Source organism: Calliphora vicina, chromosome 4, assembly GCF_958450345.1.
Source record: "Calliphora vicina chromosome 4, idCalVici1.1, whole genome shotgun sequence".
In the NCBI taxonomy this organism is placed as follows: Eukaryota; Metazoa; Arthropoda; class Insecta; order Diptera; family Calliphoridae; genus Calliphora; species Calliphora vicina.
This window is the reverse complement of record NC_088783.1, coordinates 97,126,526-97,147,608: the sequence shown is the minus strand read 5'-3', so window position 1 is coordinate 97,147,608 and position 21,083 is coordinate 97,126,526. Positions and strand designations below refer to the sequence as shown.

Genomic DNA, 21,083 nt, shown 5'->3' with positions numbered 1-21,083 from the left:
GTTTTCGTTCACTTTTTAAATAGAAATTTAAAATTCCTGTTAGAATTCTTTACCTTTTTAATTTTCCGATTTTTTTGACGATTTTTAAAATTCGGAGGCCTGCACTCTTCGTCACAATGTGATATAGTTGAGAATGGTCTCAGTAGGAAATGTGGTAACTGCGGTGGAGATCATTCCGCTAATTATCGCGGATGCCCGGTCTACAAGGAGTTACTAAAAAGATTAAGAGAGAGGCAAAAGCTGTTGAGAGGTGAACTAGTTGAATCAACACCTACAAATTCGGTATCTACATCTAGACCACTAAGCTCTGGAGTAGATTTTTCAAATGATAAAATAAATGCGGCTCATCCAGTATCACAGGAAAATGGCCAGGGAGCTACAATTAATGCTGGAGCCAGCTCATACGCCAGTATTTTAAAAACGGGTTATCAAAAGCCAAAAGTCCCCCAAAATATGGGAGGGTTGGAAAACCTTATGCAAACACTTACTGAGAATATTTCCTCTCTTAATCAAAATATGACTAACTTCATGTCATCCATGCAAAACACAATACAAGAGCTTCTGAGAGCACAGAACCAAATGATTCAAATTCTATTAACAAGAAAATGAATTTTTTGAAGATATGTTTCTGGAATGCAAATGGTTTAAACCAGCACAAATCGGAAATTTCCCATTTTATGTTAAATAAAAGCATCGATGTGATGTTAATTTCGGAGACACATCTTACAAATAGATATAACTTTAATATATCAGGATACTCATTTTATTACACAAACCATCCGGATGGTAAGGCACATGGCGGTACCGGTATCATAATTAGAAACCGATTGAGACACTATGCCCTAGAAGCGTTTTCAAAGGATTATATGCAAGCAACATCTATTCGCCTTGAATACCCAGCTGGAGACCTAACTCTGAGCTCTATATATTGCCCACCACGTTTTTCGATGACCAAGGAAAAATTTGAAGAATTCTTTATAACACTAGGAGATCGGTTTCTGGCATGTGGAGACTACAATGCTAAACATACATATTGGGGTTCGCGATTGGTAAATCCCAGAGGTAGACAGCTGTATAAAGCTCTAGTTGATCGCAAAAATTGCTTAGATTTTGTGTCTCCTGGACACCCAACTTATTGGCCAACTGATCCTAGAAAAATTCCTGATCTAATAGACTTCGCCATATGCAGAAATATTATTCGGAATGCAATATCCACAGAAATATCCTATGATCTATCTTCTGACCACTCTCCTGTAATTATTAATTATTGTGAGAGACCCAACACCCCAAGATTTCCTAAGGACTCTTTGTATTTTAAGACAAATTGGCTAAAATATAGGAAATATATCAGCAGTCATATCCACACAAATCCTAATTTACAGTGTGAGGAAGACATAGATAGGACCGTTAATGACTTCACGTCATTGATTGTTTCGGCTCTGGAACACTCTAGGTGCCAGATCCCTCCAAAAACTAAAACGCCTATTTCAAGTTCGGATATTGAAAGACTTCTTCTCGAAAAGAGAAGACTCAGAAGAGAATGGCAACATAATAGATCACCTGCTGCAAAGCAGAGGCTGTCCGCAGCAGTACGAAAACTGAAAAGAGCCCTTCATTTAGAGGAGGATCGCATAAACGAAAAATATATTAAAAGTTTGACTAGTACAAAATACACAAATTTCTCTCTTTGGAAGGCAACGAGGAACATTAAGCCACCGGTAGAGGCACAAAGCGCTTTAAGAAAAGCTGACGGAACCTGGGCACGAAGTGCTATAGAAAAAGCCTCAGTATTTGCTGAACATTTAAGTGAAGTATTTCAACCCAACTCCACGGCAAATGAGTTTGAACTAGAAGAACTGCCAGCTTCAACAATGGCTAATGCAGCCCAATTCGATATTAGTCCTGAGGATGTTAATAGAGTAATTAAAAATAAATTAGACTTGAAAAAATCACCGGGATATGATTTAATAACGCCATCAATGATTAAGAACCTACCAAATGTGGCAATAATTGTGCTATCTATATTGTTTAATGCGATCTTGAAACTAGGAATTTATCCAAAAAATTGGAAAATTTCTCAAATAATAATGATACCTAAACCGGGTAAAGATTTAACTCTGCCATCTTCTTATAGACCTATTAGCCTACTCCCTTGTTTGTCGAAGTTATTCGAAAAAATATTCCAGGAAAAGATAATACCTTTTTTGAATGATGGAAACATTATCCCAGTACACCAATTTGGTTTCCGTGAACATCATGGCACCATTGAACAGGTCAATCGTTTAACTGGAGAGATTCGAAAATCTTTTGAATTAAAGAAATATTGTTCTGCCATCTTTTTAGACGTTGCTCAGGCTTTTGACAAGGTATGGCATAAGGGTCTAATACATAAAATCAAATGTTTACTACCACTATGTACTCATAAATTGCTGGAGTCTTATTTATCGAATAGACTTTTCAGAGTTAAGTACAATGATTATTTGACGAGAGAATGCAAGATTGGAGCTGGCGTTCCACAGGGAAGTGTACTAGGACCTACGCTATATTTGATTTACACCTCCGACCTTCCTACGTGCGATAAACTAACAATTTCAACATTTGCTGATGATACCGCCATTATTAACTCAGACGAAAACCCACGCATGGCATCTAGTCAACTACAGAATTACCTCGTACGTGTGGAGTCATGTTTGAAAAACTGGCGAATAAAGGTAAATGAGCTGAAAAGTAAACATGTTACGTTCGCTCTAAGGAGAGGAAATTGCCCACCTGTCACACTCAACAACGTTAATATACCGCAGTCTGATTATGGCACCTACCTTGGTATTCATCTAGATAGACGGCTTACTTGGCGCCGACACATAGAAACCAAGAGACTTCACATGAAGTTAAAAGCCTCTAGCTTTCATTGGTTAATCAGTGACCAATCAAAATTAAGCCTTGAATATAAAGTCATCCTGTATAAGACCGTTTTAAAACCAATTTGGACATATGGAATTCAATTATGGGGAATGGCTAGCAACACCAGTATTGATCTTATACAGAGGGCCCAATCTAAAATTCTTAGGACCATGACGGGAGCACCATGGTACATAAGAAATGAAAACATCCACAGAGACTTAGAAGTGACATTGGTAAAGGAAGAGTTCGAGAAAGTCCGTGAGAAATATATTGTGAAGCTGCGAAGGTACCCAAAGGGATTTCATACCACGTTTTTTTTAGAAAATCACAAAATTGACCTGTGTTTTGAAATGTTTGCTTACATATTCTGTGTTTCAACTCCCCCTAAAGGTTTTCAATTGGATTTAGAACCGGTGACCGACATGGACAGTCTGGGAGACTTACACAATTTTCACAAGTTTCAGCGAGTTTCCATACCCGTTTCTGGTTTAAGATCATTTTGGACAAAAAACAGTGACCTATCCAGATATTTACCTTGAATATCCTCTAGGTAAATTTCTTCCAATATGCGATATCTGCTCGAACCGTCCGGCGAAGACTATAGTGTGCTATTTTACAGGATCAAATAGGCAGAAAAGTTCCTCTCCTTCGGAACATAAATATTTTGGGCAATCAGTCAGTCGGAAAAAAATCATTTGAGTTGTGCGAACCAGCAGCTGGGAAGAAGTTGCATAATATCTTGTGGAGCGACGAAATAAAAATAAATTTGTTTAGAAATGATGACGGTCGTAATGTGCGTCGTCCTCAGTGTAAGGAATTTTAGCCTCGTTATACAAAAAATACCGTAAAGTACGGTGGTGCCTACATTATTGTATTCTGAGATTTCTCGATATATTATGTTGGTCCTGTTTATCGTATTACCGGTACTATAACACGTTTTGAATACAAACATATTTTTGTATTGCCATACGCTGAAGAAATCGTGCCGATTAGATGGGTTATCCGGTAGGATAATGACCCAAAACACACATCCTGCTATGTTGAAGATTAGTTCCGTGAGAATAGTATAAGTCTCCTAGTTTGACCAAGTCAGTCACCGGATCTAAATCCAATTGAAAACCTTTAGGGGGAGTTGAAACACAGAATAAGTAAGCAAACATTTCAGAACAAAGTTCAATAAAGGTCAATTTTTTGATTTTGTTAAAAAAAACGTGGTATGAAATCCCTTTGGGTACCTGCCGTAAACTAATTAGCAGTATGCCAAGAAGAGTCCACTAAATTATTAAAAATAGTAAAGGATACACTAGATATTAATAAAACTAATAAAAATAAAACAAATAATATTCAACTATAACTTTTAATTTAAGGATTTATACAATGTACTTATTATTTTGTCCACCAATTTTATGAAGTTTTTTTATTTTCCATTTAATAAAAAAATTAGTTTATGCTATTAGGGGATAAGTGATTGTGTTTTATGTTAAACATAACATAAACTAACTAAATATACAAATAATATTCCATTTAAAATAAATATAAATTTTTAATTCATCAAAAGATGCGGAAAAATATCATGTACTTATTATTTTGGCCATATGTGTATATGGCATTAGCGGTATAATGCAAAAATTTGATTTTGCCACACCCCTCCGCCCACAGACCGAAAATCAAAAATCTGACTTCAGAGTGTTACCCGATAGGCTATTCTGATGATTCCCTGAAAATTTCATTAAAATCGGTCCAGCTGTTTTTGAATTCATTCGGAACTGTATATTAGAGGAAATATGTTTGTATGAGAAAATTCGAAAATCTTCTTTAAGAATGGAACGAATGGATCTAATGTAGTATTTTAGGTGTCTAAAACCATATTTAGAAAATTTCATTTACAATGATACCAGTTAATAGCTAATCGGTTGGATGGTCTCAGAGTCTTTTATATATATAGATTTCATGTTTCTAAGTCCATTGTTATAGAAAATTCAAAACAGTACCATTAGAATAAAGAAAAAGTACCATGAAGTATCCCTTTGGATTTTTACTCACTTAGGACCATATACGTTGACTTTCATCTTTCTATGTCAATTAGAAATTTCAAATTTCAGAAAATTCAAAAAGTACTATTGGATTCCCACTCACTCAGGTCCATATAAGATTTATTTCGCGTTTCTAGATTTATTGGTGAAGAAATTACAAAAGTATCATTCGAATAAAGAAAAAGTACCAAAAAGTCTCCCCCTAGAATTCTCACTCACTTAGGACCATAACTTTAGCTGCGTTTCTGGATATAGAAGGGGCCTTTAATAACATTAGAATAGAGGCAATTAGGGACTCGTTAGTGGAACTTAGGGTTAACGACTTCCTGGTGAGTTGGATAATCTTAATGCTGGAAAGCAGGATTATCAACTCAACCCAAGGGGAACACCACAAAGAGTTCTTTCTCCTCTTCTGTGGTTACTGGCGGTTAATTATATTCTTAGAACCTTTGAATCTAAGGGTAGGAAGATAGTCGCCTATGCGGATGACTTGGTGATACTGATCAAGGGAAAGTTCCTCTCAACTATCAGTGACATCATGCAGGAATCGGTTGGCGATCTCTCGTCCTGGGCAAAAACTAACGGGCTGACAGAATTGGTGTTATTTACCAGGAAATTTATTTCCAGCCTGGGTATGCTTAGTCTGTCCAGGTTCTTCAAAGGTCTGCTTCCTTTGAAATCTTTACCACAGAGCTGTCTTGGATCTTTGGAATATGTTTGCTAAAGGGTGAAACTTCTAATAGAGAATCCGACGAGATAAATACTTCGGCTCTCGGTCGGATAATGACTAATTATTTGTGAATACTGTCTATGGATGCAATCCGAGGAGACAAATTCTTCAGCTCTCGTCGGCTAACTACAACTTATTGACTATACTAGTTAATGAGTACAATCCGACGAGATAAATGCTTCGGCTCTCGGTCGGCTAACGACTAATTATTCGTAAATACAGCTTATGGATGCAATCCGAGGAGATAAATTCTTCAGCTCTTGTCGGCTAACTACAACTTATTGACTATACTAGTTAATGAGTACAATCCGACGAGATAAATGCTTCGGCTCTCGGTCGGCTAACGACTAATTATTCGTAAATACAGCTTATGGATGCAATCCGAGGAGATAAATTCTTCAGCTCTCATCGGCTAACTACAACTTATTGGCTATGACTAGTTAATGAGTATAATCCGACGAGATAAATGTCTCGTCTAATTATCCTTTGATACCCGGGAGCAAAGTATAAGTAGATCGGGACTTCAATTCTAGCTTCCCTTGTTCCTGTTTTCTGTAATATTTACCGAAATCCTAGAGATTTCGGCTCGGACTTTTGAAGACCTTCTTTTGGCAATTATTCGGTAGTTTGAACCTCATTACAGCCTTCTTACGTATAAGATAACTGGCTCAGCTAAGTTGGGTAAGGCCGATGCTAACAAATGCGTAGGTTCTCGGTTAAAATTTACGCTTATCGGGTATACGTTTATTTTCTCGATACAAGTCCCGTCAAGTCTGTGCTGCATTCGGGGACGAATATGAGCTTTCTCCAGGTGCTGTCGGACTTTTTCACATAAGTAGGTTAATGTAGAGCCTGTATCTACCAAAGCTCGAATCGGTAAGCCGTTCACGACTATGGAGAGGTAATAACGACCATCATTTCTTTCCTCCTCTTTCGCTATTCTACAAGAACAGTCTCGGGACAATATGCCGTCCTTCCCACATCGAGAACAGAACAATCGTGGATTGTTCTTACATTGTGTTTTATAATGTCCTTGCTGTTTGCACCTCCAACAGGTAGTAAGGGGTTCATAAGGGACCGATAGGTTTGTTGTTCCCATGTAATATCTTGGTTGCGGCTTAGACTGCTTCGATTCTTCACGTCGTAGCAACTCGTATTCATCCGTAAGTTCCATAAGCTCATCCATAGATCTAAAATCACAACGCCGTAATCGTAATCGTGGATTGTTCTTACATTGTGTTTTATAATGTCCTTGCTGTTTGCACCTCCAACAGGTAGTAAGGGGTTCATAAGGGACCGATAGGTTTGTTGTTCCCATGTAATGTCTTGGTTGCGGCTTAGACTGCTTCGATTCTTCACGTCGTAGCAACTCGTATTCATCCGTAAGTTCCATAAGCTCATCCATAGATCTAAAATCACAACGCCGTACGTACAACTTATATTCACACCGTCATATATTCGGTCGGTGTGGTTTAGTTTTCTTAACTCCGGGTGTTGTCGTATTAAAGTTTGTAAGGTCATTATGTAATCCTTGGCCTTTTCCCTTGGCCCTTGTTTGCGATGGTAAATACTTTCCTCCAAATGAGCCAAGTATCGCTTCGGAAGAAAAAATCGAACCGCTTGTTCTTTAAATACTTCCCAAACTGTAATTTCATACCTCTTTACACGATACCATTGGAGGGCACGGCCTTTAAGGATTTCCAATAACGCAAACAAAAGTCTACTTCGGCTGAAAGAGTAACACTCGTCTAATTCTTCCAACCGCTCAATAAATTCCATTAAGTGTTCGTCTCCTTCATAAGTTAGATCCCATCTTATGGTGGACATAACCTCACTATCACTTGGTGAACTTTGAACCGTATTACTGGGTGCCTTAGATGTAACAGTTAGCACTGGTCCTTCGTTAACGGGTTTCCTTTCTTCCTCTAGTACTTCCTCCTCCAAAGTTCGCAGTAAATTTTCCGACGAAACACGTTCTCGCTTTCTACGAATCAACTCTCCCAGAACACGTCTAAGTTGTTCTACGGTTGCCCCTTCCGTGTTTATTCCATTTTGGTGGCAAACTTCTATTAGTTTGTCCTTTTTTAAGAGGTAAATCCACCCAACGGAGTCCGTCTGAAGGTTACAAGAATTTCCAAGACTGCTATCGTGGCTATTCTTTGGATCCGCTCCGCTCCCGTTGGTGGTTGTGTTCGTCGCTTTTCCACTAGATTCGGGTTTGGAGTCGGGTCCCTGCTCGGGCGCCATTTGTGATGCAGTTTTTATTTCCAGCCGGGGTATGCTTAGTCTGTCCAGGTTCTTCAAAGGCCTGCTTCCTTTGAAATCTTTACCACAGAGCTGTCTTGGATCTTTGGAATATGTTTGCTAATGGGTGAAACTTCTAAGAGAGAATCCGACGAGATAAATACATCGGTTCTCGGTCGGATAATGACTAATTATTTGTGAATACTGTCTATGGATGGAATCCGAGGAGACAAATTCTTCAGCTCTCGTCGGCTAACTACAACTTATTGACTATACTAGTTAATGAGTACAATCCGACGAGATAAATGCTTCGGCTCTCGGTCGGCTAACGACTAATTATTCGTAAATACAGCTTATGGATGCAATCCGAGGAGATAAATGCTTCAGCTCTCATCGGCTAACTACAACTTACTGGCTATGACTAGCTAATGAGTACAATCCGACGAGATAAATGCTTCGGCTCTCGGTCGGCTAACGACTAATTATTCGTAAATACAGCTTATGGATGCAATCCGAGGAGATAAATTCTTCAGCTCACATCGGCTAAATACAACTTATTAGCTATGACTAGCTAATGAAGTTAATGACTAATTATTCGTAAATACAGCTTATGGAAGCAATTCGATGAGATAAATTCTTCAGCTCTCATCGGCTAACTACAACTTATTGGCTAATGACTAATTATTCGTAAATACAGCTTATGGATGCAATCCGAGGAGATAAATTCATCAGCTCTCATCGGCTAACTACAACTTATTGGCTATGAACTAGCTAATGAGTACAATCTGACGAGATAAATGCTTCGGGTCTCGGTCGGCTAACGACTAATTATTCGTAAATACAGCTTATGGATGCAATCCGAGGAGATAAATTCTTCAGCTCTCGTCGGCTAACTACAACTTATTGACTATACTAGTTAATGAGTACAATCCGACGAGATAAATGCTTCGGCTCTCGGTCGGCTAACGACTAATTATTCGTAAATACAGCTTATGGATGCAATCCGAGGAGATAAATTCTTCAGCGCTCATCGGCTAACTACAACTTATTGGCTATGACTGCTAATGAGTACAATCCGACGAGATAAATGCTTCGGCTCTCGGTCGGCTAACGACTAATTATTCGTAAATACAGCTTATGGATGCAATCCGAGGATATAAATTCTTCAGCTCCCATCGGCTAAATACAACTTATTGGCTATGACTAGCTAATGAGTATAATCCGACGAGATAAAAGCTTCGGCTCTCGGTCGGCTAACGTCTAATTATTCGTAAATACAGCTTATGAGGAGATAAATGCTTCAGCTCTCATCGGCTAACTACAACTTATTGGCTATGACTAGCTAATGAGTACAATCCGACGAGATAAATGCTTCGGGTCTCGGTCGGCTAACGACTAATTATTCGTAAATACAGCTTATGGATGCAATCCGAGGAGATAAATTCTTCAGCTAACATCGGCTAAATACAACTTATTAGCTATGACTAGCTAATGAGTATAATCCGACGAGATAAATGCTTCGGCTCTCGTCGGCTAATGACTAATTATTCGTAAATACAGCTTATGGAAGCAATTCGATGAGATAAATTCTTCAGCTCTCATCGGCTAACTACAACTTATTGGCTAATGACTAATTATTCGTAAATACAGCTTATGGATGCAATCCGAGGAGATAAATTCATCAGCTCTCATCGGCTAACTACAACTTATTGGCTATGACTAGCTAATGAGTACAATCTGACGAGATAAATGCTTCGGCTCTCGGTCGGCTAACGACTAATTATTCGTAAATACAGCCTATGGATGCAATCCGATGAGATAAATTCTTCAGCTCTCATCGGCTAACTACAACTTATTGGCTATGACTAGCTAATGAACTCGGTCGGCTAACTACGGATTTTAACTGCGGTGTTAATACGAAGTAAGAATTTAGGTCTCGTCTAATTGTGCCTTGATACCCGGGCGCAAAGTATAAGTAGATCGGGACTTCAATTATAGCTTCCCTTGTTCCTGTTTTCTTAGATGTCTTATATTAGAATTCACATATACTGTTTCGGAATTATTGACAACAAATTAGAATTCATATAAACTGTTTAGGAATTATTGACAATAATACATATTGTATTAATATTAATTATGTTATGTTGATGTATTGACTTTTGTAACTGCACGTTACAAATAAAGCTGAGTTTATCAGGGGGAGCCAAGTATTTCGGAACCTTCCTTGACAATAAATTGTCATGGGAAATAAATACGCATGAAAGATTAGAGAAGGGCCTTAGTGCTTACTATCGAGCCGACCGAGTATTGTTAATTGGATCTACACTTCTGTTGTACTTATTATTATGGTTGCGCAGTGTGGTGGGAGGCAATTATGAAACGTAGCTACAGGGCTATACTCAATAAAGCTCAAAGGTGTGCATGTCTGGGCATCACAGGTGCCTTAGGTAGCACCCCGCAGGCGGCCTTGGATATAATCCTAAACCTACACCCATTGAGAACTATGTTGAGAGTGTGTCAGCAAGGAACTTACTCAGACTATCAGAGTCTTCTTTGGTAAAATCCTTGCGGGTAGGTCACACCAGGATACTGTATGAGGCAGGTCTTATTGGTCAGGACATTATTCCATCTGGAATCTCTGACTATAAGGTCGCGACCTTCAACTTCGGTGCATCAGCCCCAGTAGAGTTCCCCATTAGGGATAAGTGGGTTGGATCCAAGATGGACTCTGGTACAGGGGCCGGGGATTATTTGGTCGACAATAATATCAAGCGCTCATATAGACTCTCTAACGAGTGTAGCGTCTTCCAGGATAGGTATAATCTCAGGATTCTAGTAGGAGTGATAACCGGTCATTGCTCAATTGGAGCCTTTATGGGTAAATGGGATAATGCACACAGGACTTCTGTATAGTGTGTGGAGATGCAGAGAAGCTAGAGGCAGTAGAGCACATCATGTGCAACTGCCCTAGGTTACAGGGTCACAGACTTAGGTGGCTAGGAAATAGATTTCTGGACGAACTTGGTAGTGTTGCTGGCTGCAAACTGAGCAACTTATTTAAGGGACTTTCTACGGCGATTCCAAATCCCTAACAAGATCTCTCTTTCTCTATTTCTTTCTTTCTCTTTTTAACAGGCGGTGTTTGGACTCTTCTTTTATTCTAAATCTATCCTCACTGTTTATATCTATTGAAGGGAATCACAATGGACGTCAAGGTCTCCGAGTGGAAGTGCACATAGTGTACACCCCTTCCTAACCTAACCTAGGGCCATAATGCTTAATTTTCTTGTTTCTAATTTCATTGTTATAGAAAATTCAAAAAAGTAACTTTAAAATAAAAAAGAACCAAAAAACAGCCTCTTGTGAATTTCCACTCACTCTGGCCTAATAAGCTTTATTTCATGTTTCTAGGTTAATTGGAATTCGAATAAAGAAAAAGTACCAAAGCCTAGAATTTTCACTTAAGGAATTTATAGACGGCAATACTGAGTATTATCATTTGTCAAAAACTCAAGTATCATAATACAATTTCATCGTCTAAACTAAATTTGTATTAGATTTTTAAAAAATACGAATGATTTTTTTGATTTACGGGCGGTATTCAAAATTTGTTTATGTATCGGATAAGTATTTATAAATACAAATATAGCAAACAAAAATGTCAAGAAAATATAAAATAAAAAGTTTGTAGAAAAATATCAATCAACAAAGAAATAAAATATTTATAATACTATCGTGAAATAATAAATGTTTTTTCGAAACGATTTCTTGACATACCGAATAATTTTAATAATATTTGAAATATTAAAAGTGTTAATACTCAGTATTGCCGTCTATAAATACCTTTAGGACCATTGTTTAAATTACTTGAACATGTCATTTATAAAACTATTTGTTATTTTATATACATATATGCCTAATATCAAAAAGTGCCATTAGAATATAGAAAAAGTACCAAAAAGCAGCCACATGAATTTTCACTCACTTACGACCATATACGCTTAATTTCATATTTCAAGAAGATATAGAAGATTAGAAGATATAGAAAAAGAAAAGAAAATATATAGAAAAAGTACCAAAAAGCAGCCACTTGAATTTTCACTCACATAGCACCATATACGCTTAATTTCATATTTCTAGGTCCATTATTATAGAAAAAGCTAAAAGTACCATTAGAATATAGAAAAATATAATATTTCTAGGTCCATTATTATAGAAAAAGCAAAAAAGTACCATTAGAATATAGAAAAAATACCATGAAGTATCCGCTTGAATTTTCACTCACTTAGGGCCATATACGCTTAATTTCATATTTATGGGTCCATTATTATAGAAAATTCAAAAAGTACCATTAGAATATAGAAAAAGTACCTATAGTTCAGTTCTCACATTTTGGTACCTAAATATTATCCCCTATTCCTAACTCTAACTTCAGATATATATTAGCTAACTTTAATGTCGATAAGTGAAATAATTTAAAATATTAAAAAGTACCATAGGAGAAAAGTTCCTTTTCCTCCTTGAACAACCCTCGAGTTTGAAATTTAAAAATACTCCATTTTGCCAAAATTCTTTAAGCTACAGACATGTTTCAATCGATTAAAATCAGTGTTAATGTGCCCAAGAAAAAATATGTTTTAAAAAAAGTACCAAACTGTTTAATATACACCAGACACATGTCATCTATTTTTTAAGTGGAGTATCATGCAATTTATATTGGGGCGATAGTGTGTCCCATAGCTGTCGCGTGATATCCACGCTTGAGTTCGCCACTTGTATAGTAGAGGTTTTACCTGGGGGTCACGAAAAATATACACTTTTAAGGTCAAGGTGAGTGGTAGCAGTGCCGAGGACCTGGATGGTTAGTTAGTGTATAAAGAAACTAGCCGCTAACAGCTCCCCTCAGCGTCAGGGTAATACGCTGTTGTAAGTAGTTGCCTAGTCCACGCACGCCGTCACTGCGTGGATGGTCCGTTGTTTTACGTGCCTACTCGTGGGAACAAAATTGATCCTAATAATATTTTAAAAACTACAACAACTAAGGAGACTTCCGATTTTAGGGATACTAAGGAATCGGAAGGGGGGTTTCGGACAGCACCCTAGAAGGTGAATTAACCCTGACAGACGTTCATGCTCGGATTCTGGAGCATGAAGGACAGGTGAGTGAACTAGATGTGGATGGTCTTTTGGGACTGTCGAAAGACTCCTTTGGGGAAACTAGTGCCACTCAGAGGTTGGAGGAGTTGATTCTGTTATCTGATCCACAAGGCGCTAAGGTCGCCAATCTTGTTCGGCAGGTCGCCGTGGAGGAGTTGCCTAATACCACTCCACGAGATACTGATAAGCCAGGCCGAACGAAAGAGGATAGGGCAAAAAATGGCACTAGGAAATCTCTATCCTTTCTGGCAAAGATGGGAAAGAGAGATCCTGGATCATTAACTGCAAAGGAGAAGTACCTTCTCAAGAAACATAGACAGGATGTCGCTAGATTTGAAAGAATCTACGGCCCTGTAAGTGTACTCTTGGGGGAGTCTTCTCCTGTTGAGCAGCAAGTGGTAGCTGCTGTCGATCTGGCTGACACCCAAAAGGGTATAAGGTCGACAGCTCCAACCACTAGCAGTGCGGTAAGAACTAAGGAGGGGGGCTCTTCTACCATCCTACAAATCGGTGCTTCGGCTAGAGCTGTGCATAGTAACAAGAAGCCACCCATAAAGGTGTCAGGTGCGAAGGGAGTAAAGAATCCTCCGGCCGATTCTCTTAAGGGTGCCCGTATGGGTAACATTAAGGGAAACGGATCCGTTGGTCTCCAAACCTCGTCATCAAAGGCACCAGGATGCAGCAAGGCTTCGGGGAATGCTGGTGTAACCCCATCTAGCACTCTTAAGGTTACCCAAAAGGAGACCATTAAGAGGGCTAGATCCGGTGACGACCAGCCTACCTCGTCAACAAAGAAGCTTAAGAAGTCCTTGAGTCAGGACGTATATCTTCAGGCAGCGATAATTGATCGGAATGATCCGGATGGGAAGATCAGTACCGATCAATGGCAGCTGCTTGAGGCTAGACTCCTGGACGAGATGGCCTTCCATAATGGTAGCTCTGAAGACGTATCCTTTAAAGGTGCTGACTGGGCTAAGGGAGTCAAGGTCATAAACTGCGGATTAGGAACTCGTTAGTAGAACTTGGGGTCAAGGACTTCCTAGTGAGTTGGATAATCTTAATGCTGGAAAGCAGGATTATCAACTCAACCCTAGGGGACGATGTGATCAGAAGACGGGTTACCAGAGGTACACCACAAGGTGGAGTTCTTTCTCCTCTTCTGTGGTTACTGGCGGTTAATCCTATTCTCAGGACCTTCGAATCTAAGGGTAGGAAGATAGTCGCCTATGCGGATGACGTGGTGATCCCGATTAAGGGAAAATTTCTCTCAACTATCAGTGACATCATGCAGGAGTCGCTTGGCGATCTCTCGTCCTGGGCAAAGACTAACGGGCTGGGTGTAAACCCATCAAAGACAGAATTGGTGTTGTTTACTAGGAAGTATAAGGTAGAGAACTTCAAATTGCCGAAACTAGATGGCGTTGAGCTGAGTTTATCAAGGGGAGCCAAGTATTTAGGAACCTTCCTTGACAATAAACTGTCATGGAAAATAAATACGCAGGAAAGATTAAAAAGGGGCCTTAATGCCTACTATACATGTAGGAACTCAATTGGCAAGAACTGGGGCTTGCGACCTAGTATGGTTAATTGGATCTACACTTCTGTTGTTAGACCTATTATTACTTATGGCTGCACAGTGTGGTAGGAGGCAATGAGGAAACGTAGCTACAGGGATATACTCAACAAGGCTCAAAGATGTGCATGTCTGGGTATCACAGGTGCCTTAGGCAGCACACCGCAGGCGGCGTTGGATATAATCCTGAACCTACTACCCATTGAGAAATATGTTGAGAGTGTGGCAGCAAGGAACTTACTCAGACTATCAGAGTCTTCCTTGGTGAAACCCTTGCGGATAGGACACACTATGATACTGTATGAAGCAGGTCTTATTGGTCAGGGCATTATTCCATCTGGAATCTCTGACTATAAGGTCGCGACCTTTAGCTTCGGTGCTTCACCCCCAATAGAATTCCCCACTAGGGATAAGTGGGTTGGATCCGATCAACTGTTTGATGGGAGCGCAGTTTTCACAGACGGTTCCAAAATGGATTCTGGTACAAGCGCTCATATAGACTCTCTAACGAGTGTAGCGTCTTCCAGGCAGAGATCTTCGCGATCTGGAAAGCCACAGAGTTGATAGGGACACACATCAATAGGGGGGCTGTAGTGACGATATATGTAGACAGTCAGGCGGCACTGAAGGCCTTGGAATGTCATTTAGTACACTCCAACCTGGTAGAGGACTGTAGGAGAGCTCTGGAGGAGCTATTGGTACACTACTCAGTGAGATTGTGTTGGGTACCAGGGCACTGTGATATACAGGGTAATGAAGTAGCAGATGAACTTTCTAGACATGGTTCTGATCTTGACCATGACACTAGGGAACGGGCTGTTAGACCACCCATTTGTCACTACTACAGGGTAATCTACGAAAGATTCCGGGACTATACGAATCAATCCTGGTGCAGTAGAACAGATTGCAAAGTGTCCAGGGCCTTATGGCCAAGACTGAATGCGAACGCGACAGGAACACTGATAGAGTTGGATAGGTACAATCTCAGGATTCTAGTAGGAGTGATAACCGGTCATTGCTCAATTGGAGCCTTTAAGGGTAAATGGGATAATGGCACACAGGACTTCTGTAGAGTATGTGGGGATGCAGAGGAGATAGAGACAGTAGAGCACATTATGTGCAACTGCCCTATGCTACAAGGTCACAGACTTAGATGGCTAGGAAATAGATTTCTGGACGAACTTGGTAGTGTTGCTGGCTGCAAACTAAGCAACATACTGGGTTTCATTAAGGGAATAGGGTGGCTATTTAAGGGACGTTCTACGGCAAGTCCAAATCCGTAAAAAGACTTATCTTTCCTTTCTTTCTTCTTCTTTTTAACAGACGGAATTTTGGACTTTTTTTCTTACTCTAAGGCTATCATCTTTGTCTATCTCTATTGAAGGGAATCACAATGGACCTCAAGGTCTCCGAGTGGAAGTACACACAATGTACACCCCTTCCTAACCTAACCTAACCATCATGCAATTTAATGTTTATTTTGTATCTTTATTTATCCCCTAAACGTTCGAATTTCCCTTCTTAGTGGATCGTTTAAAATTTAACATTTAACGATTCTAGCTTCCGCCGTTTGGGCTGTGTGATGATGTCAGTCAGTAACGTTACTCTTTTACATATGGGGGATCTCATGTCAAGTGAACCAATTTTTAAAATCGATGTCTTCCGATCGGGATGAAATTTGCACCAATTAGACCTATTGGAGAGTAATTCAGACACTATTTTTCAACAAGATCGATCAAGAATTTAGAACATGTGTTTTTTTTCATCCCTGTAACTTATTACCTATAATTCTTAGTAAAATATGTCCCAAATAGTTTAGATAGCTATTTCTTCAATCTTTCGAAAAAAAATATTTAAAAAAAAATTAAAAAATTTTTATTTTTTTTTTTTTGAAATCAAAAACTTTTTGACTTTTTTTCAAAATGGACCCTCTTTTTCTTAAAAGAAAGCTTCTAAGCTTGAAGACCTACAGTAGCCCAAGAAAGTCTACATACAGGAAAAATTATTATGTTACTTTAATTTAAAGCAGTTTTTTTAGTTTTTTTTTATGAGATATATAATAATAAATGTCTTATGTCGATTTTAGCAAAAAAAAATTAAAATAACGCCCAAAAGTTCACAGTTATTAGAGTTATTGATTCTGAGTAAAATAACGAAAAATTTATTCTCGGTCACGCCTACTTTTGGGTGGGTGGGACTATTAAGTTTCATAATATTTTGAACATTAAAGCCAAAAAAAAACCAAAAAAAAATGTTCGTTATTTGACTCAGAATCAAAAAATTTAATGACGGTGAAATTTTGGAAGTGATAGGAAATGTTGCTAAACCCGACTTAAGTGATGTTGTTTTAATTTTTTTAGTGTGAATTTATTTTTTTAACAAATATATTTCACTACTTTTAACTTACAAATACAGCTTTCAACGAAAGAAATTTCATTTGAATTCCTGTATGTAGACTTTATTGGGCTAATGTATATGATCGCTTAGTCGGATGCGAGTTAGATATCTATGAAAATAAATGTTTCCTAAGTCAAAACGTACAATTATTGACTTTTTTTGCAAAATCAAAAACATTGGTTACTTTTTTTCAAAATAGGCCCTTTTTTATTTTTGCTCAAATAAAAGCTTATGTCTTTTCCTTGAAGACCTTTTTGGTCGCTTAGTGGGATGCGAGTGTTTTGTAACTCAAGACATAAAATTTTTTACTTTAATCCCCCATATATTGATTATTAAAGTACATACTTTACAGACATATAAAAAACCATGCTTGCGTGTTATTTTTATCTGTTATAGTTAGTTGTTGACCGATTTTATATAAAAGTCTCCGCTTCGTTAAAAATTAAATAAAAAAATCAAATGAAAAAAGATTCAAAGTCCAAAAATAATCGATTTTAAATTTAAATCTTGAGAAAATGTTAAATTTTAAAATTTTTTGTTAAAAGGAATACAAAATTGTTTTGTGCTAAATTTCCAATTTTTATTGATAAATTCACTGAAATTTATTGTTGGGGATAAGCTAGTTCCTATGCGCATTTCACTGGTTGCTTAGGCCAGATCATAGAAAAACTAAAGATATTATACAAATAAAACTATAGAGCGATTGAGAATTACAGACACTCAAGTTTTATTTGTAAAAATATCAAAGCTTTAACAAAACATCAACACAATAAACCGTGATTTTATCTTTTCTTACATTTCCTTACTACAATTGGTTAGTTTCTTGCCGACACAAACTGTAGTGTGTAAGTGAGTAAAGAAAAAAAATAAAACAACTTGCTTTATTGTTTTCGCAAGAAAATCAAAATAAAGCGAGTTGCCAGTTTAGTCTTGATACACAAGCACCTGCAAATTTATTCGGGAATACAAAATTAGTATTTTAGTAAAATTGTTTTATGCTAAGTTCCCAATTTTTATTGATAAATTCACCGAAATTTATTGCTGGGGGAAATTTATTTTTTGTTTGCAAAAATATATTTTAATTATATGAAATAAACTATTCAACTATTCCAAAACACCAAAATAAAATTGTTAACGGGAACAGGCTTAGAGAAGTATATACATATATGTATGCTTATACTTAATAAGTACTAGTTAGTAACTAGTAGTTACTTATGCAGTTTCAGTTTGCAAAATAAATTACAATTATAAGTTTATAATACTTTTCTTTTAACTAATTGTTTAAATATGGTCCAAATTTGTTTGTTATTTGCAAAACTTATTTTGATTAAAAAACTTGCTTAATAATTGTTTTCTTATATTGTATAGTCAATGAATAATATGACGAAAGACTATGATTACTTGCTTAAAGTATTACTAGTAGGAGATAGTGATGTTGGAAAACATGAAATTTTGTCAGGATTGGAAGATGCATCATCAGAGAGCCCGTTTTGCAGTGGAAATGGTACCAGTTAAAAATTTTAACCACATGTATCTATTTTACTTTTAAAATTATATTTTTACTAGCCTACAAAACAACAACGATACTTCTGGAAGGCAAAAGAGTAAAACTACAGTTGTGGGACACATCTGGCCAGGGGCGATTTTGTACTATAATACGATCTTACTCCAGAGGCGCACAGGGAATAATACTAGTTTACGACATAACTAATAAGTGGAGTTTTGATGGAATTGATAGATGGCTGAAGGAAGTAGAAGAGGTAAATAAAATTAAAATTACACAAAGCAGAAGCATTTTTGTCATTGTCTGATTTTTTTATTTAAAAAACATATACATATACTTCATTCTTTTCTTCTTAAGAGACAGACGTGTTTTTAACTCGCTCCGTACTTTTGTCGAGATTGAGTTAAAAAGTGTTAAAAATTTAAAAATAAACCAATTGTGCACCATTAACAGTGCAAATAAAAAAACAAAAAATATTGCAAAAAATTCTTAAATTTTGTCTTGTTTTCAATAATTTACTTAAATTATAAGAAAGTGTATATGAGTTCTCATGATGAGACTGCTAGGCTCAGTTTAAATGGTAGAAATGAATACATATTTCTCAGTGGGGAGAGTGATCAAAAAAATATAACTGATCGCAATTACAACAAACATTATTTAACCGCCAAACCAATTGAGAGAGCTCGCTCTTGTTCCCCCGCTCTTCAATTATATGATGCAAATAATACACAATCAATATCACCGAAAATTTATTGTATAGAATATAGCACAAAGGAAAATACAAAAAATTCCAATATTAAGAACAGTACGTCTGTGTTAAATACAACAACAACACCTGGATCAAACATGTAAAGGAACCTCTCAAGCGAAACCGACCTGTACATTGTGGCAATTGTCAAGAGTTTGGACATACGAGAAATTACTGTACCTTACGTACGGTATGTGTTGCATGCGGAGACTTTCATTCTTCATCACAATGTAATATTATTCAAAAGGGTCTCAAAAAGAAATGTGGAAACTGTGGTGGCGACCATACGGCGAATTATCGAGGATACCCAGTTTACAAAGAATTTATTGTGAATATGTATGTACTTGAATGACCTATTTATACAAAGTCAGTAAGTTTACATCACTGTCACATGTAATGAAATATGTATATGAAATTGAATACAATGGCAGTTCTTTTCTAAGTTTATTAACAACAGGTTATGGGCCGCATGATACGCGAAAAATAGAAAGAACTTTTAAGTAATTTCAAGGATAAAAATTAAGAATTTTTTTGTTGTTTGTGATTTTACTTAAGTTCAATTACCAACGATGGCTTTAAATAATTTGTCTATTCCATTTGACAAATTACATGGGCGAGAAAACTTCGATGTTTGGAAACGCCATGCCAAGTCATATTTGGTACTGAAGGGCTGTTGGCAAATGGTGACAGTGGGTCTCACAGAAACTCCTACTCCCAACGATGTGGAAAAAAACGAACGTGCACTTGCTGAAATTACTATTACTAATTTTGTTCATATAGCGACGGCGAACACCGCAAAAGAAGCATGGGACGCACTGTTGAATGCCTATGAGGATACAGGTCTGACCAGAAAGGTGGAACTTCTTAAGCGTTTGGTTCAGTTTAAGTTATCTGATTTCGATTCAGTACAAGAATACGTAAGTCAAATGATCATGATGTCGCTGAAAGTTCAACAAACTGGAAATTGTAATTTTTGTGTGCCTTTTTATGCATTTTGACATTCTACATGCCCGAATATCGCAAAGTGATGTTCAGCAAAGTTGTTAAGCTCAACTCCTGCTACAACATAGTTAATAAACGAAAGCTGTATTTTTGGTTTTCCTAGAGTGGGGCTCTGGAAAATCAATTCTTCACATTTTTTTTGTAAGTTATCTAACAAAACTCAATTTAAATCCTCTTCAAACGAAATTGATTTTATCTCAGGTGATAAGCTCGAACAAAATGAAAATATTTCGATTGCTCAAAGGCAATAACGAAACCAAGTTATAATGTAGATTTGCAACTTACAAAAGAAATAGATCACTTTATTTCTGAAGGAACAAGAGGAAAATACTTGCAGATTTGTTATAAGTATTTGCAAACAGTTTTGCCAATATGAAAGATGTTTTTCGGCAGCAGCCGGAAACAAAATTCGTTCCAGAATGGCTAAATAAAAAATTTACTTTCAATTGTAAAGACATAATTATGTACGTTTCTTTCTTATAATTTTCGGGATTTTAGATTTCCCGAAAATCCTTTACCAAATCCCGATCCACGGGATTTTCAATAATCAGTCCCGATTAGCATCTCTAGTCGCACATGACGAATACGAATGATATTTTGTGAAATTCAAGGAAAATAAATGATAAACATGTGGTAGCTGCCAATAATAAGTGTGCTCGCGTACTTTCCAGTAAAAATTATCCAGTAACTTTAATTTAGAGAGTAAAAATACATTTACTCTCAATCTAAAAAATATATAAAAAAGTACGCGAACAACAAATTGTAAAAATAAGTTGTATTTTATTATAAATCAA

At 37.3% G+C, this 21,083-nt stretch overlaps 1 protein-coding gene across 3 annotated transcripts in view; it reads left to right on the top strand.

Moving 5' to 3' along the window:
- The window catches only part of Rab40 (RAS oncogene family member Rab40), an 86,511-nt gene that overhangs the window by 13,873 nt on the left and 51,555 nt on the right, over positions 1-21,083 (top strand). For all 3 annotated transcript variants that reach the window (XM_065507122.1, XM_065507125.1, XM_065507124.1), the window contains exons 2-3: positions 18,404-18,539; positions 18,602-18,795. In XM_065507122.1, coding sequence (XP_065363194.1) covers positions 18,404-18,539; positions 18,602-18,795 — 330 coding nt within the window. The remainder of the gene's footprint in view (positions 1-18,403; positions 18,540-18,601; positions 18,796-21,083) is intronic.